Source organism: Salvelinus alpinus, chromosome 9, assembly GCF_045679555.1.
Source record: "Salvelinus alpinus chromosome 9, SLU_Salpinus.1, whole genome shotgun sequence".
NCBI classification, from domain to species: Eukaryota; Metazoa; Chordata; class Actinopteri; order Salmoniformes; family Salmonidae; genus Salvelinus; species Salvelinus alpinus.
In genome coordinates this window covers 70,245,176-70,268,533 of record NC_092094.1, presented here as the reverse complement: position 1 = coordinate 70,268,533, position 23,358 = coordinate 70,245,176, and the positions used below count along the sequence as shown (strand labels likewise).

Sequence of the window (23,358 nt, the reverse complement as noted above, 5' to 3'; positions counted from 1 at the left end):
ATGTCAGTGAAGACACTTGCCAGTTGGTCAGGGCATGCTCGCAGTACACGTCCTGGTAATCTGTCTGGCCCTGTGGCCTTGTGAATGTTGACCTATTTAAAAGGTCTTACTCACATTGGCTGCGGAGAGCGTGATCACACAGTCTTCCGGAAGAGCTGGTGCTCTCATGCACTTTTCAGTATTATTTGCCTCGAAGCGAGCATAGAAGTAGTTTAGCTTGTCTGGTAGGCTTGTGTCATTGGGCAGTTCTCGGCTGTGCTTCCCTTCGTAGTCTAAATGGTTTGCAAGCCCTGCCACATCCGATGAGCATCAGAGCCGGTGTAGTACGATTTGATCTTAGCCCTGTATTGACGCTTTGCCTGTTTGATTCGGAGGGCATAGCAGGATTTCTTATAAGCTTCCAGGTTAGAGTCCCGCTCCTTGAAAGCGGCAGCTCTAGCCTTTAGCTCAGTGTGGATGCTGCCTGTAATCCATGGCTTCTGGTTGGGGTATACACGTACAGTCATTGTGGGGACGACGTCATCAATGCACTTATTGACGAAGCCAATGACTGATGGTGTACTCCTCAATGCCATCGGAGGAATCCTGGAACATTCCAGTCTGTGCTAGCAAAACAGTCCTGTAGTTTAGCATCTGCTTCATCTGACCACTTTTGTATTGATCTAGTCACTGATGCTTCCTGCTTTAATTTTTGCTTGTAAGCAGGAATCAGGAGGATAGAATTATGGTTAGATTTGCCAAATGGAGGGCTAGGGAGAACTTTGTATGAGTCTCTGTGTGTGGAGTATAGCTGGTCCAGAGTTATTTTTCCTCTGCTTGCACATTTAACATGCTGCTAGAAATGTAGTAAAACGGATTTAAGTTTCCTTTCATTAAAGTCCCCGGCTACTAGGAGCCTCACCCACCTTTGGGTGAGCGTTTTCTTGTTTGCCTATGGCGGAATACAGCTCATTAAATGCTATGTTAGTGCCAGCCTCTGACTGTGGTGGTATGTAAACAGCTACAAAGAATACAGATGAAAACTCTCTCGGTAGGTAGTGTGGTCTACAGCTTATCATGAGATCCTCAGGCGAGCAATTGCTCGAGACTTACTTAGATATCGTGCACCGCCGCCCCTTGTCTTACCAGATGCTGCTGTTCTATCCTGCCAGTACATCGTATAACCAGCCAGCTGTATGTTGATGTTGTCGTCATTCAGCCACGACTCCGTGAAGCATAAGATGTTAGTTTATAATGTCTCGTTGGTAGTTTAATCTTCCGCGTAACTTGTCGATTCTATTGTCCAAAGATTGCACGTTTGCTAGCAGAATGGAGGGAAGTGGGAGTTTGTTCGATCTTATACGAATTCTCAGAAGGCAGCCCGACCTTCGCCCCCTCTTTCTCTTCCGAGGAAGCAGTGTATCCTCCGCGTCGGGCTCGTCAGAGTCGTGAAAGGAAAAAGAGGATTCTGCTAGTCCGTGGTGAGTAATCGCAGTCCTGATGTCTAGAAGTTATTTTCGGTCATAAGAGTGGCGTGGCGGTCATAAGGTGGCGCACAATTGGCCCAGCGTCGTCCTGGTTAGGATATGGCCGGTGTAGGCCGTCATTGTAAATAAGAATTTGTTCTTAACTGACTTGCCTAGTTAAATAAAGGTTAAACAACAAATAAAAATAAACTGCTTGGTATATTTGTCCTTAGATTCTACCAACAAGGTGGTAAGCAATTCGCCTATAACAACTTGTGTCTTATACGAGTTGAACAGCCTTGAAGTAAAGTACAGCCCGTTGCTCGTTTTCCTTCGACAATAGAACAGGATGCTAGTGTTCCTGAGCCACAATATCAGCTACATTGCATTATTCAATTGAGAAAGAAACTTTTCCCATCTTCTTGACCCCTTATAGACCTGATCAAATATTAATACAACCGCATCGATACAAAAGACATTTCCTGTTCTCTCGGGTTCATCCACTGTAAAGATAACCCGAGACAGAAACCTTAGGGGTGAGATAGAAACTTTAGTGAGACAAATCTTAGGGGAAACCCCACAGGTCACCTTGACACAGATTAAGTTTAGTGCTGAATTTTAAAAGCATGCACTCTGGTGCTTTGTAGTTCAGGACTAGGATTAATCTGTGTCCGGGAAACTGGCCCTAGAAGAAATCTAGCAATACCTAATCCCAAGTCCAAACACATTCCAGTCGATGGGTTCATTTTGAACACACAAGACGACAGTTCTTTATAGCACCTTAGGACCACCTTTATTGCACCAGCCAAACATGGTGACATATTTAAAACTGCCTTGTCACAGAAGTATTTCCTCTCGACTCTCTCAGAGGGCGTGTGTGTTTTCGTTTTACTATACTTGTGAAGACCAGAAGTCTTCAAAATATACTAAGCCACGGAGCCAAGTGAGGACGTTTGGCTGGTCCTAAAAAATGAAAAAGGATATTTTAGGCTTAGGGTTATGTTTAGGGTTAGAACTAGGAGTTAAAGTTAGGGAAAATAGGATTTTGAATGGGAATCAATTGTTGGTCGCCAAAAAGTATAGTAATACACAAGTGTGTGTGTGCGCTCGTTTTACAGGAAGGTCCCTGGTTTGAATCCCTGAGCCAACTAGATGAAAAATATGTTGATGTGCCCTTGAGCAGGGAACTTAACCCCAATTTCTCCTGTAAGTCGCTCTGGATAACAGTGTCTGCTAAACAACTAAATCAAATAAAATCCTGAATAATTCAATTATGAGCCTATTTCAGCACAGCCTGGGTTGTCATTGGCACCGTCTTTTATTGAATACCATGAAAACAAAGCCAGCCAGCTGTACCAAGCAACAGACCAACCCTGCAGCTAAACACACGGTGCAGCTGTGTTAAGATTTATTTTCTCAAAACAATGATATTGTTGCCATTACATATTGTTACAATCACACTTCATTGTAAAAAAATATATATTTTTACGAACACGAAATTATATAGATTTTTTTATTTTAATCTGTAGTAAATATCCCCTAAAATATTGCTCGATATGCCAACATTACATCAAATTACACAATCAACACTTCTAAGCCATTGTCATAACAGAACGCTGTCTCTTCATGCACAAAAATACATGACTCAAGCTTATTTCACACCCCTTCAGTCCTGCTACAGAGAAAATTGCTAGGTAATATAATTTGCTGCTCAGATAGGGCTTTTCACTTGAGTAGCCCAGACCTCAGACTGCTCATTTCCCAATCTCCCATCAGATGTCATGTCTTAATTGCCTCTATTGCACTAGAATAAAAGCTCCTTAAATCTTTAAGTTACAGGAAAGAGACATTTTAAATCCTTCCAAAGCTTCTTCAGCGCAATTCGCAGAGAGGAAATAGGCCAGGAGTTTTTTCTGACCCATTGTCCAGACCAGGAGTTTTTCCTGGTCACAAAATATGGTCAGTAAAAAACCCTTGCTCTAATTGTGCCCTAAGTTATATGCCCATCATTATCCAACCAACAAATTGGCAACATGGGCGCGAGGCAGCACAGATCTAGAGAGGAGTGATTTTAGAACAATGTTTCTCTACTGTCCACTGCCTTTGACACCATGAGAAACATATCCTCCTCACCAACCTCTCATGGCTGGGCATCTCAGGGTCTGCACTCTCTTGGATTACTGCTCGACTTGGCAGGACTCTCCTACCAGGTGGTGGAGAAGTTCCCCGTCTGCAACATGTGGTCTCATTACTGGTGTCCCTCAGGGCTCGGTGCTCGGTTCTCGCTTGATCCGTTTTGGACATAGTCTCTTGATTCTGTCATGTCCTCACATGGATAATTGTGTCTGTTAAATGACAAAACTAACACCTAAAATGGTAGCTTTGCATGTTTCCATGCATTTCACTTTCAGCTATCAAAGAGCTCTATATCCATGTTAACATGCTCTGCACCAACAACTCCTTACCATAGTGTAGGCCACCAACAGGAATCAAGCTTAAGCCCAGCTTTCCTGTGTGCCCTTTGTTCCAATAACAGGCTGGGGAGGCGTGGGAGACAACGGAGGGCCAATTAGTTATAAAAATGGGACGGCGTGGCTAAGTGTGATGGTGTGAAAGAGTGTAGACGAGTCATTATAGACCTTTCACTTACCACTACTCTAGGCCTAGGGATAATTACCCAGTCTTCCTTTCCCGAGCCTAATTCGCACTAGGGCCAACCGCAACAATACTGGGCTGTCTTGGATCATTTCTTTTCATATTGTCTTTTGAGGGCATGGTTCTAGCAACTATGGTGGGTGCGTAACCAGGCCAGCCCAATAGAGCTAAGCTTGGCTCATTATTGTAAAAAGTATAGCTGCCTGGGATTCCTGGATCTAGAGCTATTTATTCCCTATGTTGTCCCTGGGGAGGGCCAGGCAAGAGGGAGCCAGGTATGCTTAACGCGATGCATTATCGGACTGGTTCATTCTAACAGGTTTCCCATTGATCTCGCCCACGCTCCCGTTACAGGATGGTGCCTTTAGTCTGGATGATTATCTGTCCCCGACATCAAGATTGGATATTTATCCATGTGTCTTGATATGGGCAATTCCATGATAACGGAATTGTGCTGAGACTAGACATTAGTGTGCCATATTGCTGAATGAATCTGAATGGGACCAACAACAAAAATCACGAAGGATCATAGTGAAAGATGCCGTAACTAGCGAAGTATCATGGTCGATGTAGTCATTTTCATCCTGCCGTAGAGAGTCAACCTTAATATGGAGCCTTATTATTGAACTACACTAAGTGAATTGGATTTACAACCAGTTACAGAATTGCAGTAACAGAATTTCATCATGGGTCCCTGATCTGTACTAAAAAGAAAGGCATAATGATGGATATTACTCTTCATGGTGACGTATCCTAAATTAGTAAACAAAAAAAAAGGTATGAATAGACAATATCCTCCTTTGCAAACTTGGGTATTATTCTACAAACTGGCTATTATTTTAATGAGCTCTGCCCCGAAACAAGACAAAATTTGATTGGTTCAGATTTTGTCCGGTCCTGGCCAATCATAGACGTCTATGTTTCGCAAGTTTGGACAGCACAGTAGTACTTAGTAAAGTACAATAGAATATAGTTCACTACAGTACAGTAGAGTTCAGTACAGTATACTTAACTCACCTGTGCTCTGCACATAGACTTCTAAGATTGGTTCAGATCTGGTTCGGTCTAGACCAAATCTGAACCAATCATAGACGTCTATGTTTGGGCCAAATCAAGGCCAGTCAAATCAACATCTGTGGACCTTGCAATTAAAGCTGGTCCCGACCGTACCAAATAATTATGTCTGTGGACGGTTAAAATCGAGGCCAGTGCAGACTGACCAAATTTCCACTACTTTTGAAAGTCCACGGAGGTCCGGGATCGGTCTGCGCACAGAGGGTAGGATGCTGGTTACAGTAAACGGAAAGCGAGGGAGCTCATGGGTAGATGTCTGGGAGAGGTGACATTAACTGGAAAGAGAGAGAAAGGGAGGGAGGGGTTGTCCAGAATGTTTTAACACTTGCTTTGACCACCAAATAAAAGAGTATGAAAACTGTAATGGGCTAAACATAACAGTATGGAGGTGGAAGGGAGGACTGTAGGAGGTGACCCAACTGTGGTTTGCGACTACTATTTCCCATTGTAGTTCATTCAACTTCAGTAACTGTTATTTTTTTCTGAAATTCTGTTAAATATGGTAACAGAATTGAGTTAAATCACTTAATTCGAACCAAATAGATCTCAGTAAAAACACAAACTAATTGGTAGGTCTACCTACTTGTTACTTCTGAACTTTCATTATCCTCCCTCTTCATGAGGGAGCACAACTTGGAAACGTCTTCAAGATACACTACATGACCAAAAGGATGGGGACACCTGCTCGTCAAACATCTCAATCCAAAATCATGGGCATTAATATGGTGTTGGTCCCCCCTTTGCTTCTATAAACAGCCTCCACTCTTCTGGCAAGGCATTCCACTAGATGTTGTGGAACATTGCTGCAGGGACCTGCTTCCATTCAGCCACAAGAGCATTACGGAGGTTGGGCACTGATGCTGGCTGATTAGGCCTGGCTTGCAGTCAGCGTTCCAATTCATCCCAAAGGTGTTCGATGGGGTTGAGGTCAGGGCTCTGTGCAGGCCAGTCAAGATTTTCCACACCGTTCAACAAACCATTTCCGTGTGGACCTTGCTTTGTGCACGGGGGCGTTGTCATGCTAAAACAGGAAAGGGCCTTCCTCGAACAGTTGCCACAAAGTTGGAAGAACACAGTCACCTATAAGGTATGCTGTAGCATCATTGTATGCTGTAGCGCCAAGCCCGTACCATGGAAAACAGCCCCAGACCATTATTCCTCAACCACCAAACTTCACAGTTGGCACTACGCATCGGGGCAGGTAGCATTCTCCAGGATGTATCACATCCGGCCGTGATTGGGAGTCCCATAGAGCGGCACACAATTGGCCCAGCGTCGTCCGGGTTTGGCCGGGGTAGGCCATCATTATAAATTAGATTTTTTTTTTAACCGACTTGAGTTTATAAAAAAAAAAGTTATTCGAAAAATAAATTATCCTAGCATCCGCCAAACCAAGATTTGTCCGTCGGACTGCCAGATAGTGAAGCGTGATTCATCACTCCAAAGAACGCATTTTCACTGCTCCAGTCCAATGGCGGCGAGCTTTAAACCACTCCAGCCGACGCACGGCATTGTGATCTTAAGCTTGTGTGTGGCTGCTCGGCCACGGAAACCCATTTCATGAAGCTCCCGACAAACAGTTAGTGCTGACGTGGCTTCCAGAGGCAGTTTGGAACTCGGTAGTGAGTGTTGCAACTGAGGATATAAAAACAATTTGCGGTGCGAGCTTGAGCACTATGCTGTCCCATTCTGAGAGTTTGTGTGGCCTACCACTTCGCTGGTGAGCCGTTGCTGCTCCTAGATATATCCACATCACAATAACAGCACTTATAGTTGACCGGGGCAGCACTAGCAGGGCAGAAATTTGTAGAACTGACTTGTTGGAAAGGTGGCATCCTATGATGGTGCCACATTGAAACTCACGGATCTCTTCAGTACGGCCATTCTACTGCCAATGTTTGTCTATGGAAATTGCATGGCTGTGCGCTTGATTGTATACACCTGTCAACAACAGGTGTGGGCAAAATGGCTGAAGGCGAGTCCACATACTATACTGTGCATTCGGAAAGTATTCAGACCCCTTGACCTTTGCTACGTTACAGCCTTATCCTAAACTTAATTAAATTGTTATTTTTCTCCTCATCAATTTACACACAATGACATTTTTCTTTTTTATATTACATTTACATAAGTAGTCAGACCCTTTACTCTGTACTTTGTTGAAGCACGATTGGCAACAATTACAACCTCAAGTCATCTTGGGTATTACGCTACAAGCTTGGCACACCTGTATTTGGGGAATTTCACACTTTCTTCTCCGCATATCCTCTCAAACTCTATCACGTGGGATGGAGAGCGTTGCTGCAGTTATTTTCAGGTCTCTCCAGAGATGTTCGATCGGGTTCAAGTCGGGGCTCTGGCTGGGCCACTCAAAGACATTCAGAGACTTGTCCCGAAACCACTCCTGCATTGTCTTGGCTGTGTGCGTATGGTCACTGTCCTGTTGGAAGGTGAACCTTCACCCCAAGTCTGAGTCCTCTGGAGCAGGTTTTCATCAAGGATCTCTGTACTTTGCTCAGTTCATCTTTCCTTCGATCCTGACTAGTCTCCCAGTCCCTGCCGCTGAAAAACATCCCCACAGCATGATGCTGCCAGCACCATGCTTCACCGTAGGGATGGTGCCAGGTTTCCTCCAGATGTGACGCTTGGCCTTCAGGCCAAAGAGTTCAATCTCGGTTTCATCAGACCAGAGAATCTTGTTTCTCATGGTCAGTCTTTAGGTACCTTTTGGCAAACTCCAAGTGGGCTGTTGTGCCTTTTACTGAGGACTGGCTTCCCTATGGCCACCTTACCATAAATTCCTGATTGGTGCAGTGCTGCAGAGATGGTTGTCCTTCTGGAAGGTATTCCCATCGCCACAGAGGATCTCTGTCAGAGTGACCATCGGGTCTTGGTCAACTCCCTGACCAAGGACCTTCTCCCCCGATTGCTCAGTTTGGCCAGGCAGACAGCTCTAGGAAGAGTCTTGGTGGATCCAAACGTCTTCCATTTAAGAATGATGGAAACCACTGTATTCTTGGGGACCTTCAATGCTGCAGACATTTTTTGGTAGCTTCCCCAGATCTGTGCATCGACACAATCCTGTCTCGGAGCTCTACGGAGAATTCCTTCGACCTTATGGCTTGTTTTTTGCCCCGACATGCACTGTCAACTGTGGGAACTTTTATAGACAGGTGTGTGCCTTTCCAAACATGTCAAATCGATTGAATTTACCACAGGTGGCTTACAATCACGTTGAAGAAGCATCAAGGATGATCAATGGAAACAGGATATATCTGAGCTCTCATATGTAAATAAAGTTTTTTATTTTTAATACATTTGCAAACATTTCTAAAAACCTGTTGTTGCTTTGTCATTACGGGGTATTGTGTGCAGATTGATGAGGAACATTTATTTAATGCATTTTAGAACAAGGCTGTGACGCAACAAAATGTGGAAAAAGGGGTCATTGGGTTTCCAGTAACGGAATTTCACGGCACAGGGAAATGTTTCTTGAACTTACACAAGGCAAATCATTTCTCCAAATATAAGTGTTGATGTTAGTTGGCAGGGGTCTTTACTTCAACATTGTGTTTATGTATTTCTAACACGTTTTAAGACCCATTTCCATCTGTTCGATCAGAAACGAAAGCCTTTGCTTATTCTATATATGCCTTGATTTCTCGAAACATAAAATAAGCTTTCATTTGACACCAAATTTGACATACACCTACCTATGAACTTCACATTGGTGCTCATGGGTCCTTTAGCATGGAAATAGCCATATCCATCAATACTATTCTACCTGTATGTCAATTGATACAATTTTTATTTTTATTTTTTTTATTTTTTTAATCGCTCAATTCTATTGACTGCCCAATCTACCAATGTACACTACCGTTCAAAAGTTTGGGGTCATTTAGAAATGTCCTTGATTTTGAAAAAAAAGCAAATTCTTTGTCCATTAAAATAATATCAAATTGATCAGAAACACATTGTCGATATTGTTAATGTTGTAAATGACTATTGTAGCTGGAAATGGCTGATTTTTTATGGAATATCTACATAGGCGTACAGAGGCCCATTATCAGCAACCATCACTCCTGTGTTCCAATGGCACGTTGTGTTAGCTAATCCAAGTTTATCATTTTAAAAGGCTAATTGATCATTAGAAAACCCTTTTGCAATTATGTTAGCACAGCTGAAAACTGTTGTCCTGATGAAAGAAGCAATAAAACTGGCCTTTAGACAAGTTGAGTATCTGGACCATCAGCATTTGTGGGTTCGATTACAGGCTCAAAATGGCCAGAAATAAAGCACTTTCTTCTGAAATCCGTCAGTCTACTCTTGTTCTGAGAAATGAAGACTATTCCATGCGAGATATTGCCAAGAAACTGAAGATCTCGTACAACGCTGTGTACTACTCCCTTCACAGAACAGCGCAAACTGTCCCTAACCAGAATAGAAAGAGGAGTGGGAGGCCCTGGTGCACAACTGAGCAAGAGGACAAGAACAAGAGGAGCAAGAGGACAAGTACATTAGAGTGTCTAGTTTGACATTAGAGATGTCTGACAAGTCCTCAACTGGCAGCTTCATCAAATAGTACCCGCAAAACACCAGTCTCAACGTCAACAGTGAAGCGGCAACTCCGGGATGCTGGCCTTCTAGGCAGAGTTCCTCTGTCCAGTGTCTGTGGGCTTTTGCCAATCTTAAACTGGTATTTTTATTGGCCAGTCAGATATGGCTTTTTCTTTGCAACTCTGCCTGGAAGCCCAGCATCCTGGAGTCACCTCTTCACTGTTGACGTTGAGACTGGTGTTTTGCGGGTACTATTTATTGACGCTGCCAGTTGAGGACTTGTGAGGCGTCTGCATCCTTATTAGTATACTGCACACACGGCACTGATTTTCACAATACAACTGGCAATGACTGAAAACCACTGGTGCATGACATCTTGGCAGGCTGTCGTAGTCAGCCATGAAATCCATACTGTTAGAAGAACGCTAAATTAATTTCATAATGTCAATATTAAGATTCCTTGCAATCAATTAAATCCACTATTTCATGCAGCATGTTTCGTACGAAATAGGACTGCTCAGATTATCTGCACGTTTTCCCGTCGATAAACAGTAGAATTTGACCAATAGATTGCCGTCCGTCAATCCACAGGAGTTCTGTTGAACGTCACAAAAACACATTGAGAAGTTCAGCTCAATCACGAGTGCCATCATATTCTTCTGAGATGAAAGAGAAATGCTCGGTTCTCTGCATGAAAAAAGAAATGGGGGAACGACTCAAAGAAACCAGAGCGCTACATTTTCCTCTAGTACAGGACTGGAGAAGAATGGTGTGCTTCAGAGTGAGTAATCACATTTCAGTGAGAAAATAAAATTTGCAGGAAAGTAGAAAAGGGTTTATTCATCAAGCAGTGGGCTGACATGTAAAGAATATGGAATGTGCAATGTTCCATTTCCCTGAGAGCCCCTATTATATAGACCTCAACAAAATATTGTCAACCCACCCAGCCTCATTCTGACTTAGTCTTCAGCACATTGTCAATTGGTCCTCTTTTAGGATTTCCAATGCCACATACAACGTACACATGCATGCATGTTGACGCAAAACATTTTCCCAGTGGGGAAAGTAGACAAATAAAATGACCAAAATACTAAAACAAAGTGGTCTTCAAGAGTTGTCTCTTCTTTACTGGTTTCGTTGAATCGGCAGATTGGTTATTATTTGAGAGAGGCGTTAGTTCGCACTTCCCATCTTTTCAGCACTGCATAGTTTATTTGGTGGGCATGTGCGAGAGTGTGTGCGCGAGTACAAGATGTGATCAGAAGATCCCCTCTTACCTTGTGCCCAGCAGGTGTGACCCCATCCTCGGTGACGCTTTGTCCATTCTGAAAAGAAACAAGACAAAACACAGTTTCAGTGCCAAGATAGTTGCTGTGTGTGAGACAAATAGCAACCTGGAGCATCCATAGTCATTACTGCTACTTTGTTCCTAAGCGGACAAACCCAATAATCTATTGCAAACACACTTTCCCAGTGGGTTTCGCCTGTTGAAAAGGCCAACCACTGTTATCGTCCAACAATGCATCTAGCGGAACCATTGCTAAGAGACCTTTAAAAAAGAAAACATCCATGTGTTACCAGCCATAGTATTATCAGTCTGCACATTATTATTTCCCACAATGCACAGGATGGACCAGAGGATAAAACACCAGATGAGATAATTGCTGTGTAGTTTCACAAGAGCAGACAATCTTCAAATGTCATGACGAGAAGAGAATCAGGGCATTTGAAGACCATTACTTAAGCCTCGCCACTTTCTAGTGAAATCACACTGTCATTAAGGCTAATAGCCAATAAACAATAGTAGCCGTGTTTAAAAACTTCAGGTAGCTGGGGTTGACGTGTATTTGACTAAATGTTTTGCCCTTAGCGGAATATATGGTGCAACAGTACGGAGTTGTGCAAGATCCAACTGCCACAGGTGATTAAAAGAGTATCTCTGGAGAAGTTCAATCTAAAAACAGAATAAAGAGGATTCTGTTTCTTCTGAAGCTAAACAACCTCGCTCTTACCATAGCAGTCAGAATTGACTTTGCTATACAGTATATTGTGTTGGGAAAAACAGAACAGTCAAACACACAGAGAGGGGTTTGGACTAGCACTAACAGATCCCCCCCCACACCTCCTTCCTCCCGGTCATGTCACAATGGAGAGCGAGGCGATGCTGAAGTCAGACTTCCTCTCCTACTCTTTTCCCTTGACGACAAAACACAGTTATTTTCTTTTAACACTCACAAAACGGCAGGCAGGCAGCAGAGCCAGCCAGGACATCGATTGGCCTTGAGTGGTGATAAAGAGGTTGGGAAGAAAGAGGGGGGAAATGGAAAACGGCTTTTCCGAGGCACTGCCCTTGGTCTCAGGGAAGAAAAAGATCTTTACTTGTCCACGATAGTCATCTCCTCACAGATTGATTGGTGTGTTGGGCTACACAATAAATGAAAATGCCATGGAAATGTTTTGTTGAGTCAGTCTCAAAGGCTGCGTTTACACAGGCAGCCCGATTCTGATATATTCCATGAATTGGTATTTGACAAATCAAATTAGCTCTTTTGCCAATAATTGGGCAAAAGACCAGAATTGGGCTGCATGTGTAATGGCAGCCAAAAGGACCAAGAGTGAGACATTATTGCTGTGGCTGCTGCTACAAATCAGGAGCTCAAGATAGAAGTAGGATTACAGTAACATGAAAACCTGTTAGGCTATCAAGTCTAGGAAACACAATAATGAGCTTCTCAAAACCAGCCTGAGGTTTTATGAGTGCAGAAGGCAGATCAATATTTTAAATCAGACTTTAAAAAAACACTGAGTGCAGTTCAACTCCAAATGTATTTTATCTAGACAATGAGATTCTAGGATGTGACAATTTCACCTGGTTAATATTGCCTGCTAACCTGGATTTCTTTTAGCTAAATATGCAGGTTTAAAAATATATACTTGTGTATTGATTTTAAGAAAGGCATTGATGTTTATGGTTAGGTACACGTTGGAGCAACGACAGTCCTTTTTCGTGAATGCGCACCGCATCGATTATATGCAACGCAGGACATGCTAGATAAACTAGTAATATCAACCATGTGTAGTTACCTAGTGATTAGGATTGATTGATTGTTTATAAGATAAGTTTAATGCTAGCTAGCAACTTACTTTGGCTTCTTACTGCATTTGCGTAACAGGCAGGCTCCTCGTGGAGTGCAATGTAAGGCAGGTGGTTAGAGCGTTGGACTAGTTAACCGTAAGGTTGCAAGACTGAATCCCTGAGCTGACAAGGTAAAAATCTGTCGTTCTGCCCCTAAACAAGGCAGTTAGCCTAGGAACGGTGGGTTGTCATTGAAAATAAGAACGTGTTCTTAACTGACTTGCCTAGTTAAATAAAGGTGTAAACTTTTTATTTTATTTTTTTAAATAAATTTTTAAAAAAAATCGGCCAAATTGGTGTCCAAAAATACCGATTTCCGATTGTTATGAAAACTTGAAATCGGCCCTAATTAAAAATCGGCCATTCCGATTAAATCAGTCGACCTCTAGTCTTTACGGGTGCGCCTGCCTGTGTCTGCGTGTGTGCGCCCCCCCTCGCCTGCGTGCCTTTCTACCTGCGCATGCGCCCGCCTGCACGCCCACCTGCCTGTGCCAGCCCGCTCCCATCAGAGCGCACGCCTGCCTGTCGGTCTGTGAGCCTGCCTGTCACACTGTATGGGTGTCTGTGAGAAAGGCGTTGGTCAAGGAGATGACCAAGAACCTGATAGTCACTGACAGAGCTCTGTGGAGATGGTTGTCCTTCTGGAAGGTTCTCCCATCTCTGCAGCACTCCACCCATCAGGCCTTTATGGCAGAATGTCCAGACGGAAGACACTCCTCAGTAAAAAAGGCACATGACAGCCCACTTGGAGTTTGCCAAAAGGCACCTAAAGACCCTCAGACAAATGAGAAACAAAATTCTCTGGTCTGAAGAAACCAAGATTTAACTCTTTGGCCTGAATGCCAAGCCTGGAGGAAACCTGGCACCATCCCTACCGTGAAGAATGGTGGTGGCAGCATTATGCTGTGGGGGTGTTTTTCAGCAGCAGGGACTGGGAGACTAGTCAGGATCGAGGCAAAGATTAACAGGGCATAGTACAGAGAGATCCTTGATGAAAACCTGCTCCAGAGCGCTCAGGACCTCAGACTGGGACGAAGGTTCACTTTCCAACAGGACAATGACCCTAAGCACACAGCCAGGTCTATGAATGTCCTTGAGTGGCCCAGCCAGAGTCCGGACTTGAACCCGATCTAACGTCTCTGGAGACACCTAAAAACAGCTGTGCAGCAACGCTCCCCATCCAACCTGAGAGGATCTGCTGAGAAAAAAAAAAAATGGGACAAAATCCCCAAATACAGGTGTGCCAAGCTTGTAGCGTCATAAAAAGACTCGAGACTGACTGTTTAAGCACCTTTGGCAGCAATTACGAAGTACTGAGTAAAGGGTCTGAATACTTATGTAAATGTGATATGTTTTTTAATTTTAATAAATTAGGAAAAATGTCAGTGTTTTTACAACTAATACCGGTTTGCCTGAGGCTGATGCCGTGCAGGTGTTTGTACACATGCATACACACTCTCTCATTCAAATAAACGCATACAAGAACACACATACATGTAATAGTGCCAGACATGCACACGAACATATTCAGTTGGCATTACTGTTATGATTTTAGTTGTACTTTGTGTCCTTTGTTTTTGTTTAATTTTGTTTGTTTATTTTTTTGCATTGTTGTTTGCTGTTTTGTCTTTAGTTCATTCTCTTGGTTGTTTGTGCATTGGGGGGGGTGGGGAATGAAATTAATTGTAATTTTTATTTATATTATTTTTATTCTTTCGGGGAGACTGTGGGAGGGATCTCGAATGGTTGAGGGACAGTTATTGGGGAACTGTGGGGGGGGGGGGATCTTGGAGAGTTCGGGTACACGTTTTTTGGCCTGGTGGGAGATCTGTCAACGTGCCCTTGAGCCGGGCATTGAACCTGGATGCTTCTGTGTGTCGCTCTGAATGGGAGTCTGTTGGATGACTGGTACGATGTAGTTTTTGAGCGGCTTCACTGCAAGTATATTATATGTTTCGGATATTCAATCAAAAAAAATATTTTTGCTTTATCATTGTGGTATTGTGTGTAGAGTAATGAGGGGGGAAAAACAATTTAAGCAAATTTAGAATAAGGCTGTAACCTAACAAAATTTGTAAAAGGTCTAGGGGTCTGAGTACAGTACATTATATGGACTCGTGTTCTCTACTGTGCGTTACTTTTCTTTACTGTTCAAAACGGTGCTGTCCAAACTTGTGAAACAGATGTCTATGGTTGGTTCAGATTTGAACGTACAAGTCAGTGTTCAGTGGGTGAGGATGCTTGTTACAGTAAATGGAAAGAGGGTAGGTGTCATGGTAGGCGTCATAACGAGCCTGGAGAGGCAACATTAACTGGAGAGAGAGAGCGGCAGAGAGAGCGAGAGGTTGTCCAAAAATGGTTCAGCCTTGCTATGACCATCAGACAACAGAAAGACAAATAAAAATGAGCTGAACATAAGTATGCCAGTGAAAGGAAGGACACCAGCAGGGGACCCAACTGTGGGTTGTGACAAGGGCTGGGCGATATGGCCTAAAAAAATCATATAAATTTTTTCAAATGTATGGGCGATTCACACCTGTAATCGAACCCACATATGCTGATGCTCCACATACTCAACTAGCCTAAAGGAGGCCAATTTTATTGCTTATTTAATCAGCACAATTCAAAATCTGCCGTTTCCAACTACAGCAGTCATTTACAACATTAACAATGTCTACACTGTATTTCTGATCAATTTTATGTTATTTTAAAATGGACAAAAAAAAAATGTTGCTTTTCTTTCAGAAACAAGGACATTTCTAAGTGACCCCAAACTTTTGGACGGTAGTGTACATATTCCATCTCCTTAGATTTGTGTGTATTAGATAACTGTTGTGGAATTGTTAGATTACTTGTACTGTCGGAACTAGAAGCACAAGCATTTCGCTACACTCGCATTAACATCTGCTAACCAATAACATTTGATATTACGGTAAAATGACTCAATGCGTTTCGGTTTCCTTATGATCGATTGTTGTTGTGAGTGGCAGGGAGAGTGGCTTGGTGTTGGTAAACCAGAGGAAGAGGCGAAGGGCTAAAATCTGCCCAAAATAAGACCAAATGCATTTCTATGGGCTCATTTTGGACCTAAGCTTGTCTCCTGCATTCCCGCCTTCGGGACAACGACTCCCATTGTTAGGGTGGAGACATGTGCATCTCTGGGAGATATAGATCTCCGGTATAAAACGTGAAGTTGCACACGGCACAGAAGGAGCGAAGAAGACGAGACCAAAAAGACATGAGAATAAGCGGACAAACGATATGGCATTTGGAATATCGTGCAAAAACATACATTCAAATTAATATGATATCGCCCAGCCTACTATGGTTTCCCATTGCAGCCAATTCAATTGCAGTAATTCCCTTACCGATTTGGCAACAGTTTTAAATCAGTTGATAATTCATAAACAAACTTGGAGAGCCCAAAAGAAACCTATCTGAACGGATACAGGTAGAGGACAAGAATGCACAGCTTCCCCTTGAGAAACCAAATCAAATCTGTACCAGGAGCTCAAAAAGGTACATAATATAAGCACTTGGCCCCTCTTGAGGACCATACAATTAGGCTACCCAATTGGTAATTATAACCAATAAACTTTTTTCAATGTAAAAGGCAAATTTCCACATCCGTTGTTACAGGTCTTAAAATCAGACGTAATGATTATATTTCATCACCATTCATACATGGCACAATAATGCTCTCTTATTCAACATACTGATACCAAAGCTACCATATTTCTACACGCACCGAGGTGCGTGCGCTCTGATTACGCACCACCAGAATGACAGACATGTCAAAGACACACGGAACTCCAACATAACCGGGAAATACGAACAAAAGGAAACCAGACATTGAATTAGATAAACAGAACTTCTACCTCTTGAGTGTTGCTAACGTTTATGTGCACAATAAACATCGCGCCCAATCAGAGGGTAAGAAAATGGGAAATGAAAATGTATCGTATCGAACATGAAACAGAAATGCCTAAGTGTTGCAATACGGTACAGAGATTGAATAATCGAACACTAGCATTTACCACAAACATGTCAACAAAAGAACAGAGCTCTCCACTCGGGGGAGTTTGGAGAGTGCGAGTGGAGAAACGTGCCTATGATGAGTCTGCGCCACAGTAATCATTTATTTTAACAAAGAATTCTAAATGCAAGCTTCATAAGTAAATTATCAATTTCAAGCAATTTTGACATACCAAAAGACCAGTAGGCCTATTTGCTGGTCCAATCGGAAAGCCAAGTGTGCATTTCACTAACCAATCTGTTGGACATTGTTTTGCAAGCGACATCAAAAAGCTTAGCTTTCACCTGGTCAGTCTACATCATGGAAAGTTTTTTTTTAATTTTATACTCAGTGTAAGTCCATATGGCTAGTAATGAGTTGACCATCTGTAATTTGTAAAATAGTTTTGATTGCTAAAGTATAAAGATGTTTGGTATTAGCTCACATGTAATATATTGATGTATTTATTTCATGTTTCAAATGCAGGTTGACGTTGTGTTTTAGTTTAGCCACATGTCCAAATGTACTTTTTCCACCAATGACAGACATGGCTGATAGAGGCATGGGACAGCCCGGGCTGCCACAATTGAAAGCAGTTTTGACCAAAGTTAAACTATCTTCGGTTTCCTAGCCAATGTACATGAAATGTCCATTTCCATTAATGAACTACGCATTTCCCTATGTCATGTTAGCTGTGTACTGCAGTGGATGTGAGGAGCTTGTTGCTAGCGCTAATGTTTAAATGACTCCGCAGCAACAACAAAAAATACAAGTTGTTGGGAAAGTGTGAACACAGATACAGCATATTGAGATGAAATTATACTGTAAATATACAGTACATGTTTTGCGTTGCTCCAAAGATGAGAAGGGAGCAAACTGGGACCTAAAGAAGCCTGGTGGTGATCCAGTGACGGCACATGGAACGGGAGACGAGCGGAGGGATGGGAATGGAGAGACAGGAAGGGAGGGAGATAGGAATTGAGGGGGTAACATACAGTAAGCGCTATGTGACAACCCTGGGCTGAATCAGTAGCTGTCGCACAGTCTCTGGTTTCAAAACACTGATTGACAGGAAACAAGCAGCTCATCAGCTGTTATCTGATAGAGAGTAGCTCCTCTCACCGAGTGGATGTATTCAGTGTATGTTGTGATTATCACGTTTCTATTCTGATTAGACATTCATAACAATAGGCTTGCAGATTTAACATCCTACTATTTAGAACTGCAGTGGTATAGTGTACACATCCGTAGTAAACAACTGACATCGTCGTCAGCTATAGTATAGCAAAGGACCAATGGTAGAATCTGAACAGAGTTCGTACTTTGACAGTCAGTGCCGTGACAACTCTGCCATAAAGCTGTTCATGAATCTGACCTTGGCTTGTGCCATCGGAAAGTAACCCGAGCACAACTGTTCAATCAATAAACCCCCAGCTCTCCAAACCCAGCCGTGACCGTCTATCAGGGCAGAGCTCTCCCTTTACATCTCAATCAATCTACCATGGCCTCGTCTGTCTGTCGGTGCAAGGTTGGAGTGGAGCCAGGTGCCAATGAGAGCTGTGCTGTGACAGCAGTGACTTACAGCCTCAAGCTAAGATGAGAAAGTTCCCGGTGTGACGCATTCAAAAGGCATTAGTCATCTAGCTCTACATTACCAATTCCTGCTCCTCTCAAACGAACTGTATACAAACATGTTTTGTTGGAGAAACAGAACAGACATTTCAGCTTTGTCAAGGGAGCAGACTTTTTCTGAATGATCTCTAGCCGTGGAAGCCTCCTTGGGAGGAGGTTCATCTGTAAACAAATGGATTAGGCGAGGTGCATTAATTAAAGCAGAATTTTGTTATGTTCATAACCACATCTCTATTTCTGCTGTTAGACTGGATGGAGAGGTATCGCTCAAGTCGTAACCAAATAGAATATAACACTGCGGATAAAGTTCGGAATGACAATTTCATGTGTACAACATACCTGCAACACTATACTGAGAGCTTTTTTAAATTAGTTCTAAAAAGGACATATTTTAGGTAGGGGTTTTTTCCACAATGTATCATGTTTTTTGCCCGAGTCCCCGTACTGCACAAAGAGGATTAAGTGAATCACAGGTTGGGGTAAATTTGTCAAAGACCAGTAAAATAGCAAAAAGTGTCTGGACCATTCCATTTACATCGCAAATAGAGATTTAATTGTAAAGAAGCAAAACTCGAATTTAAATTGCCCTGATCCGTGGTGCAGGGAAGACATGCTGTGGTGGTATAGTACATAATTACATTCAGGTGCCGAGTGGCACAGTGGCGTCACTACAGATCCAGGTTCGATCCCGGGTCGTGTCGCAGCCGGCCGCAACGGAGAACCATGAGGCAGTGCACAATTGGCACAGCGTCGTCCTGGTTACATTTACATTTACATTTGAGTCATTTAGCAGACGCTCTTATCCAGAGCGACTTACAGTAGAGTGCATACATTTTTACATACTGAGACAAGGATATCCCTACCGGCCAAGAGTAGACGCTCTTATCCAGAGCGACTTACAGTAGAGCGCATACATTTATTTTTTTATTTTTTTTTATTACATTTTTACATACTGAGACAAGGATATCCCTACCGGCCAAACCCTCCCTACCGGCCAAACCCTCCCTAACCCGGACGACGCTATGCCAATTGTGCGTCGCCCCACGGATCTCCCGGTTGCGGCCGGCTGCGACAGAGCCTGGGCGCGAACCCAGAGACTCTGGTGGCGCAGCTAGCACTGCGATGCAGTGCCCTAGACCACTGCGCCACCCGGGGAGTGGAGTGGAGGTTAGGGGAGGATTTGCCCGGCCGGGATGTCCTTGTCCCATTGCGCTCTAGCAACTCCTTGTGGCAGGTCAGGCGCAGTGCACGCTGACACGGTCGCCAGTTGGACGTGTTTCCTCCGACACATTGGTGCGACTGGCTTCCGGTTTAAGCAAGCGGTGTGTCAAGAAGCAGTGTGGCTTGGCAGGGTCGTGTTTCGAAGGACGCGCGGCTCTCGACCGTCGCCTCTCCCGAGTCCATACGGGAGTTGCAGCGATGGGCTGACAAGACTAACTAATTGGATATCACGAAATTAAGGAGAAAAAAGGGTAAAAATTTAAATAATTTGAAAATACTATGCACTCAAAAGCCAGGACATGCAACGAGGAAAGATGGCCAGACTCTCACCCGCCCATAAACTGCTAGTTGGAACACTTTTAAAAGTTAAAATGGGACACAAACTGATCCATGATACAACATTGTAATCAGTTACACAAAATTATAAGCTACTCAGCACATCCCACTTCAGCTACGTATCATTCACATGGCTACATTGAAAGAGTTCGATTAAGTGCGCCGGGCTATGGCCTGTGACGTGAATGCGCAAAAGAGATGAGGGAGGAGCGCAATCTCAAGTTGAACAGTAATCTGCACCGCTCGGCCACGACGTCAACAAAGCAGCATTACACGGGACCCAAACCGGCTGTGCACGTGCGCAATCGTGCATAAATGTATTATGTCCCCCATCACCAAACGCGATCACGACACCCAGGTTAAAATATCAAAACAAACTAAACCAATTATATTAATTTGGGGACAGGTCAAAAAGCATTAAACATTTATGGCAATTTAGCTAGCTAGCTTGCACTTGCTAGCTAATGTATCCTATTTAGCTAGCTCGCTGTTGCTAGCTAATTTGTCCTGGGATATAATCATTGAGTTATTTTACCTGAAATGCACAAGGTCCTCTACTCTGACAATTAATCCACACATAAAACAGTCAACCGAATTGTTTCTAGTCATCTCTCCTCTTTCCAGGCTTTTTCTTCTCTTGACTTTATATTGCGATTGGCAACGGTCATAAATTAGGTGCATTACCGCCACTGACCTCGTTCGTCTTTCAGTCACCCAAGTGGGTATAACCAATGAGGAGATGGCACGTGGGCACCTGCTTCTATAAACCAATGAGGAGATGGGAGAGGCAGGACTTGCAGCGCAATCTGCGTCAGAAATATAACTATTTTAGCCCTTGGCAACGCAGACGCTCGTTGGCACGCGCGAGCAGTGGGTGCAATAATTGAATAACAGATTTCTAAATGTATTTTTGCAACGCTCGCGTTGTGTGGTCAGCCTGTTACGCATTGTTTAGAAATGTACAACATTTATTTTACCTAAAATATATGTTTGAATGTTCTAACTAATTTTCATTGGAAGGCAGATAATGCCTTTATCAAAAGCAACCACTTTTGCATGTGAAAACAGAACCCTATTACTCCACGTGCTTAACCTACGTCACATTTCGTTTTGAGCGACTCAGAGACGGAAGAGAGACATGTTTTCTGGTTCATATACAGTCAATAAACTAAGCAGATGAGACCCAGCTGTTATGGCATTGGTGCCTATGGGGGAGCCACCCATTTTTTTAAACGATTAAAGTCCTGAGTGAGACATCTATTTACCACCTTTAGCCGACTGCGCCCTCGGCCAAAACGGGGCACCTGGCTCACACCCAGAAAGGCAAACCGGTTCCAGAGCGAATGCAATAAAGGCGCCCACATACTAGTGAACGTCCGTGCCTCGCGCATACGCCCTTAAAATATATTCACTTGAAACTAGAGAAAAGCAGCAATATTACTGTTTGTCCCTCTTGAGACATAACAATAACACAGCCAGTATACACTTCCTCAAAAGTCTGAATTAATCGAAGATAACATTACAGATTTCTTGATTTGACGTTTTTGGTCTTCAGCAATGTTTGGTGCAGTAGTTCAAGTGTTTTTATTTATTTTTTTGCATATAAACTAGTCATCACGTTTAATGACAAACACTTAATTGAAGAGTCCCATCCATAGTTCCCACTCCTAACACTGTTAACCAATCACCGACGACGGGACACTACAGAACTTCGACTTGTCTCAACAAAAAATGTAGTGTGCAAACTCACAGGAAAAAAAACCTTGCCGAACACCAAAACGTCGTCATAATATATGCGCTAACTGTTTATACTACGAAGCATACGACAGGCTTTGCAAGCAATTACACCATCCCCAATTTAACAACCAGATTAAAGAACAACCGGTTTTGCATTGCCTGTCAAAAACCTATTGCATTTTGGGAATTCATTTGGCAAATGTATTTACACGAGCAACAATAATCAGAATGGAAAAGTTTAGCCGACGGATATTTTTGGCACGCGGAATGAAAATAATAGTAATTTTAACAAACTGTTCAATGGTGTCCTTACCTCTGAGTCCAGTGTAACTAGCTCCATTTGGGGCCAGGGTTCCGCAAGGTGTGCAAGAGGCATTCTGCAGGTTTTTAGTTTCTCCCTCTGCGGCCGAAATACAAGTTGAGTTTGCCCAGATTTATTGGGTTTTAGATTGAGGTTGCGTTGACCTGGACAAGGTCTTGTTTATTCACAATTTGAAGTCCGGTCCGTTGAGATGGAGCCTATCACTTCAATCCCCGATGCAAGACGTGCATCCAGTCGCACTCCGCAGCCGTTGACTACAAACTAATATAATCCCTTCAAAATGACGTCGTATAATGACCACCTCTTCAGAAACATGCAATTCCAACAGCAATAAGCACGATAACACAATTGACAATAACAACTTGAGGCTTTGAGCAAAAACGAACCCCTTTACACGGGTAGCCTACGTTCAGATTTGACGAGAAGAGAGGTGCTGGCTGCGACTGTGCGCTTCCAAGCCGCTTAATAGGCTATCGCTATGCAATTATATTCCTCCGCCGAAATAATTAGCCTTCTCTTGTGTCCATGTAACCTAATTAATCGACGATGCAGCCTATTATATTATAGGCATACAGCTTCTCTGTATTTCTGAGAGATTCCTCGGAGCGGGACTTCGTTCTGTCCGCTGGTTCATCCTCCAGAATGTAGCGTATCAACTCGACCAATTATTGTCAGACTCCAGACGGATTTCATCCAGCCCCTTCTTGGTCGGTCCGCCCAACCGTATTTTCGCCATCCCCTGGAGGCTGGTTGAACTGCAAATTATGCATAGGCCTACGTAATGCGCCAAAAGCCCACCATTTGCGCTTGTATACGTTATTTAATCAAATAAAATGTTGGTAGACTTTGAAGATAATTTTGTTCAGTATGATGCTAAAAAAAGAAGGGAAATAGTAGAAAGAGAACAAGAAGAAGAGGGCGATGATGGTGATACATTTTTATGCACAGAGGTTTCATGCCAAAAAGTTAACCCCAAAACCTAACCTTAATCCTAAACCTAACCCTAATTCTAAATAATCTACAATATCAGATCATTTTTTGATCGAACAAAAAGAGACGAATATGCATATTTTTATGGCTTTCTTTCATATTAATAATAATATTCAGAACCTGCTCTCTCGATATACTGTAGGCTATTCTTGTGAATCTGTCAAGAAAATTCCAAATTAAGGTACACCGTATTTAAAGGGATGGTTTAAGATGTACTGAAACCCCTATTGAATGAAAA

At 43.0% G+C, this 23,358-nt stretch overlaps 1 protein-coding gene across 1 annotated transcript in view; it reads right to left on the bottom strand.

The window, feature by feature from the left end:
* Positions 1-22,788, bottom strand: part of rps6ka1 (ribosomal protein S6 kinase a, polypeptide 1) — a 140,697-nt gene extending 117,909 nt beyond the window's left edge. The window contains exons 1-2 of the mRNA XM_071327061.1: positions 22,122-22,788; positions 11,009-11,056 (exon numbers count right to left, since the gene is read on the bottom strand). Of these exons, the coding sequence (XP_071183162.1) occupies positions 11,009-11,056; positions 22,122-22,184 (111 nt within the window). The 5' untranslated portion in view covers positions 22,185-22,788. The remainder of the gene's footprint in view (positions 1-11,008; positions 11,057-22,121) is intronic.
* Between the last annotated feature and the right edge of the window lie 570 nt (positions 22,789-23,358).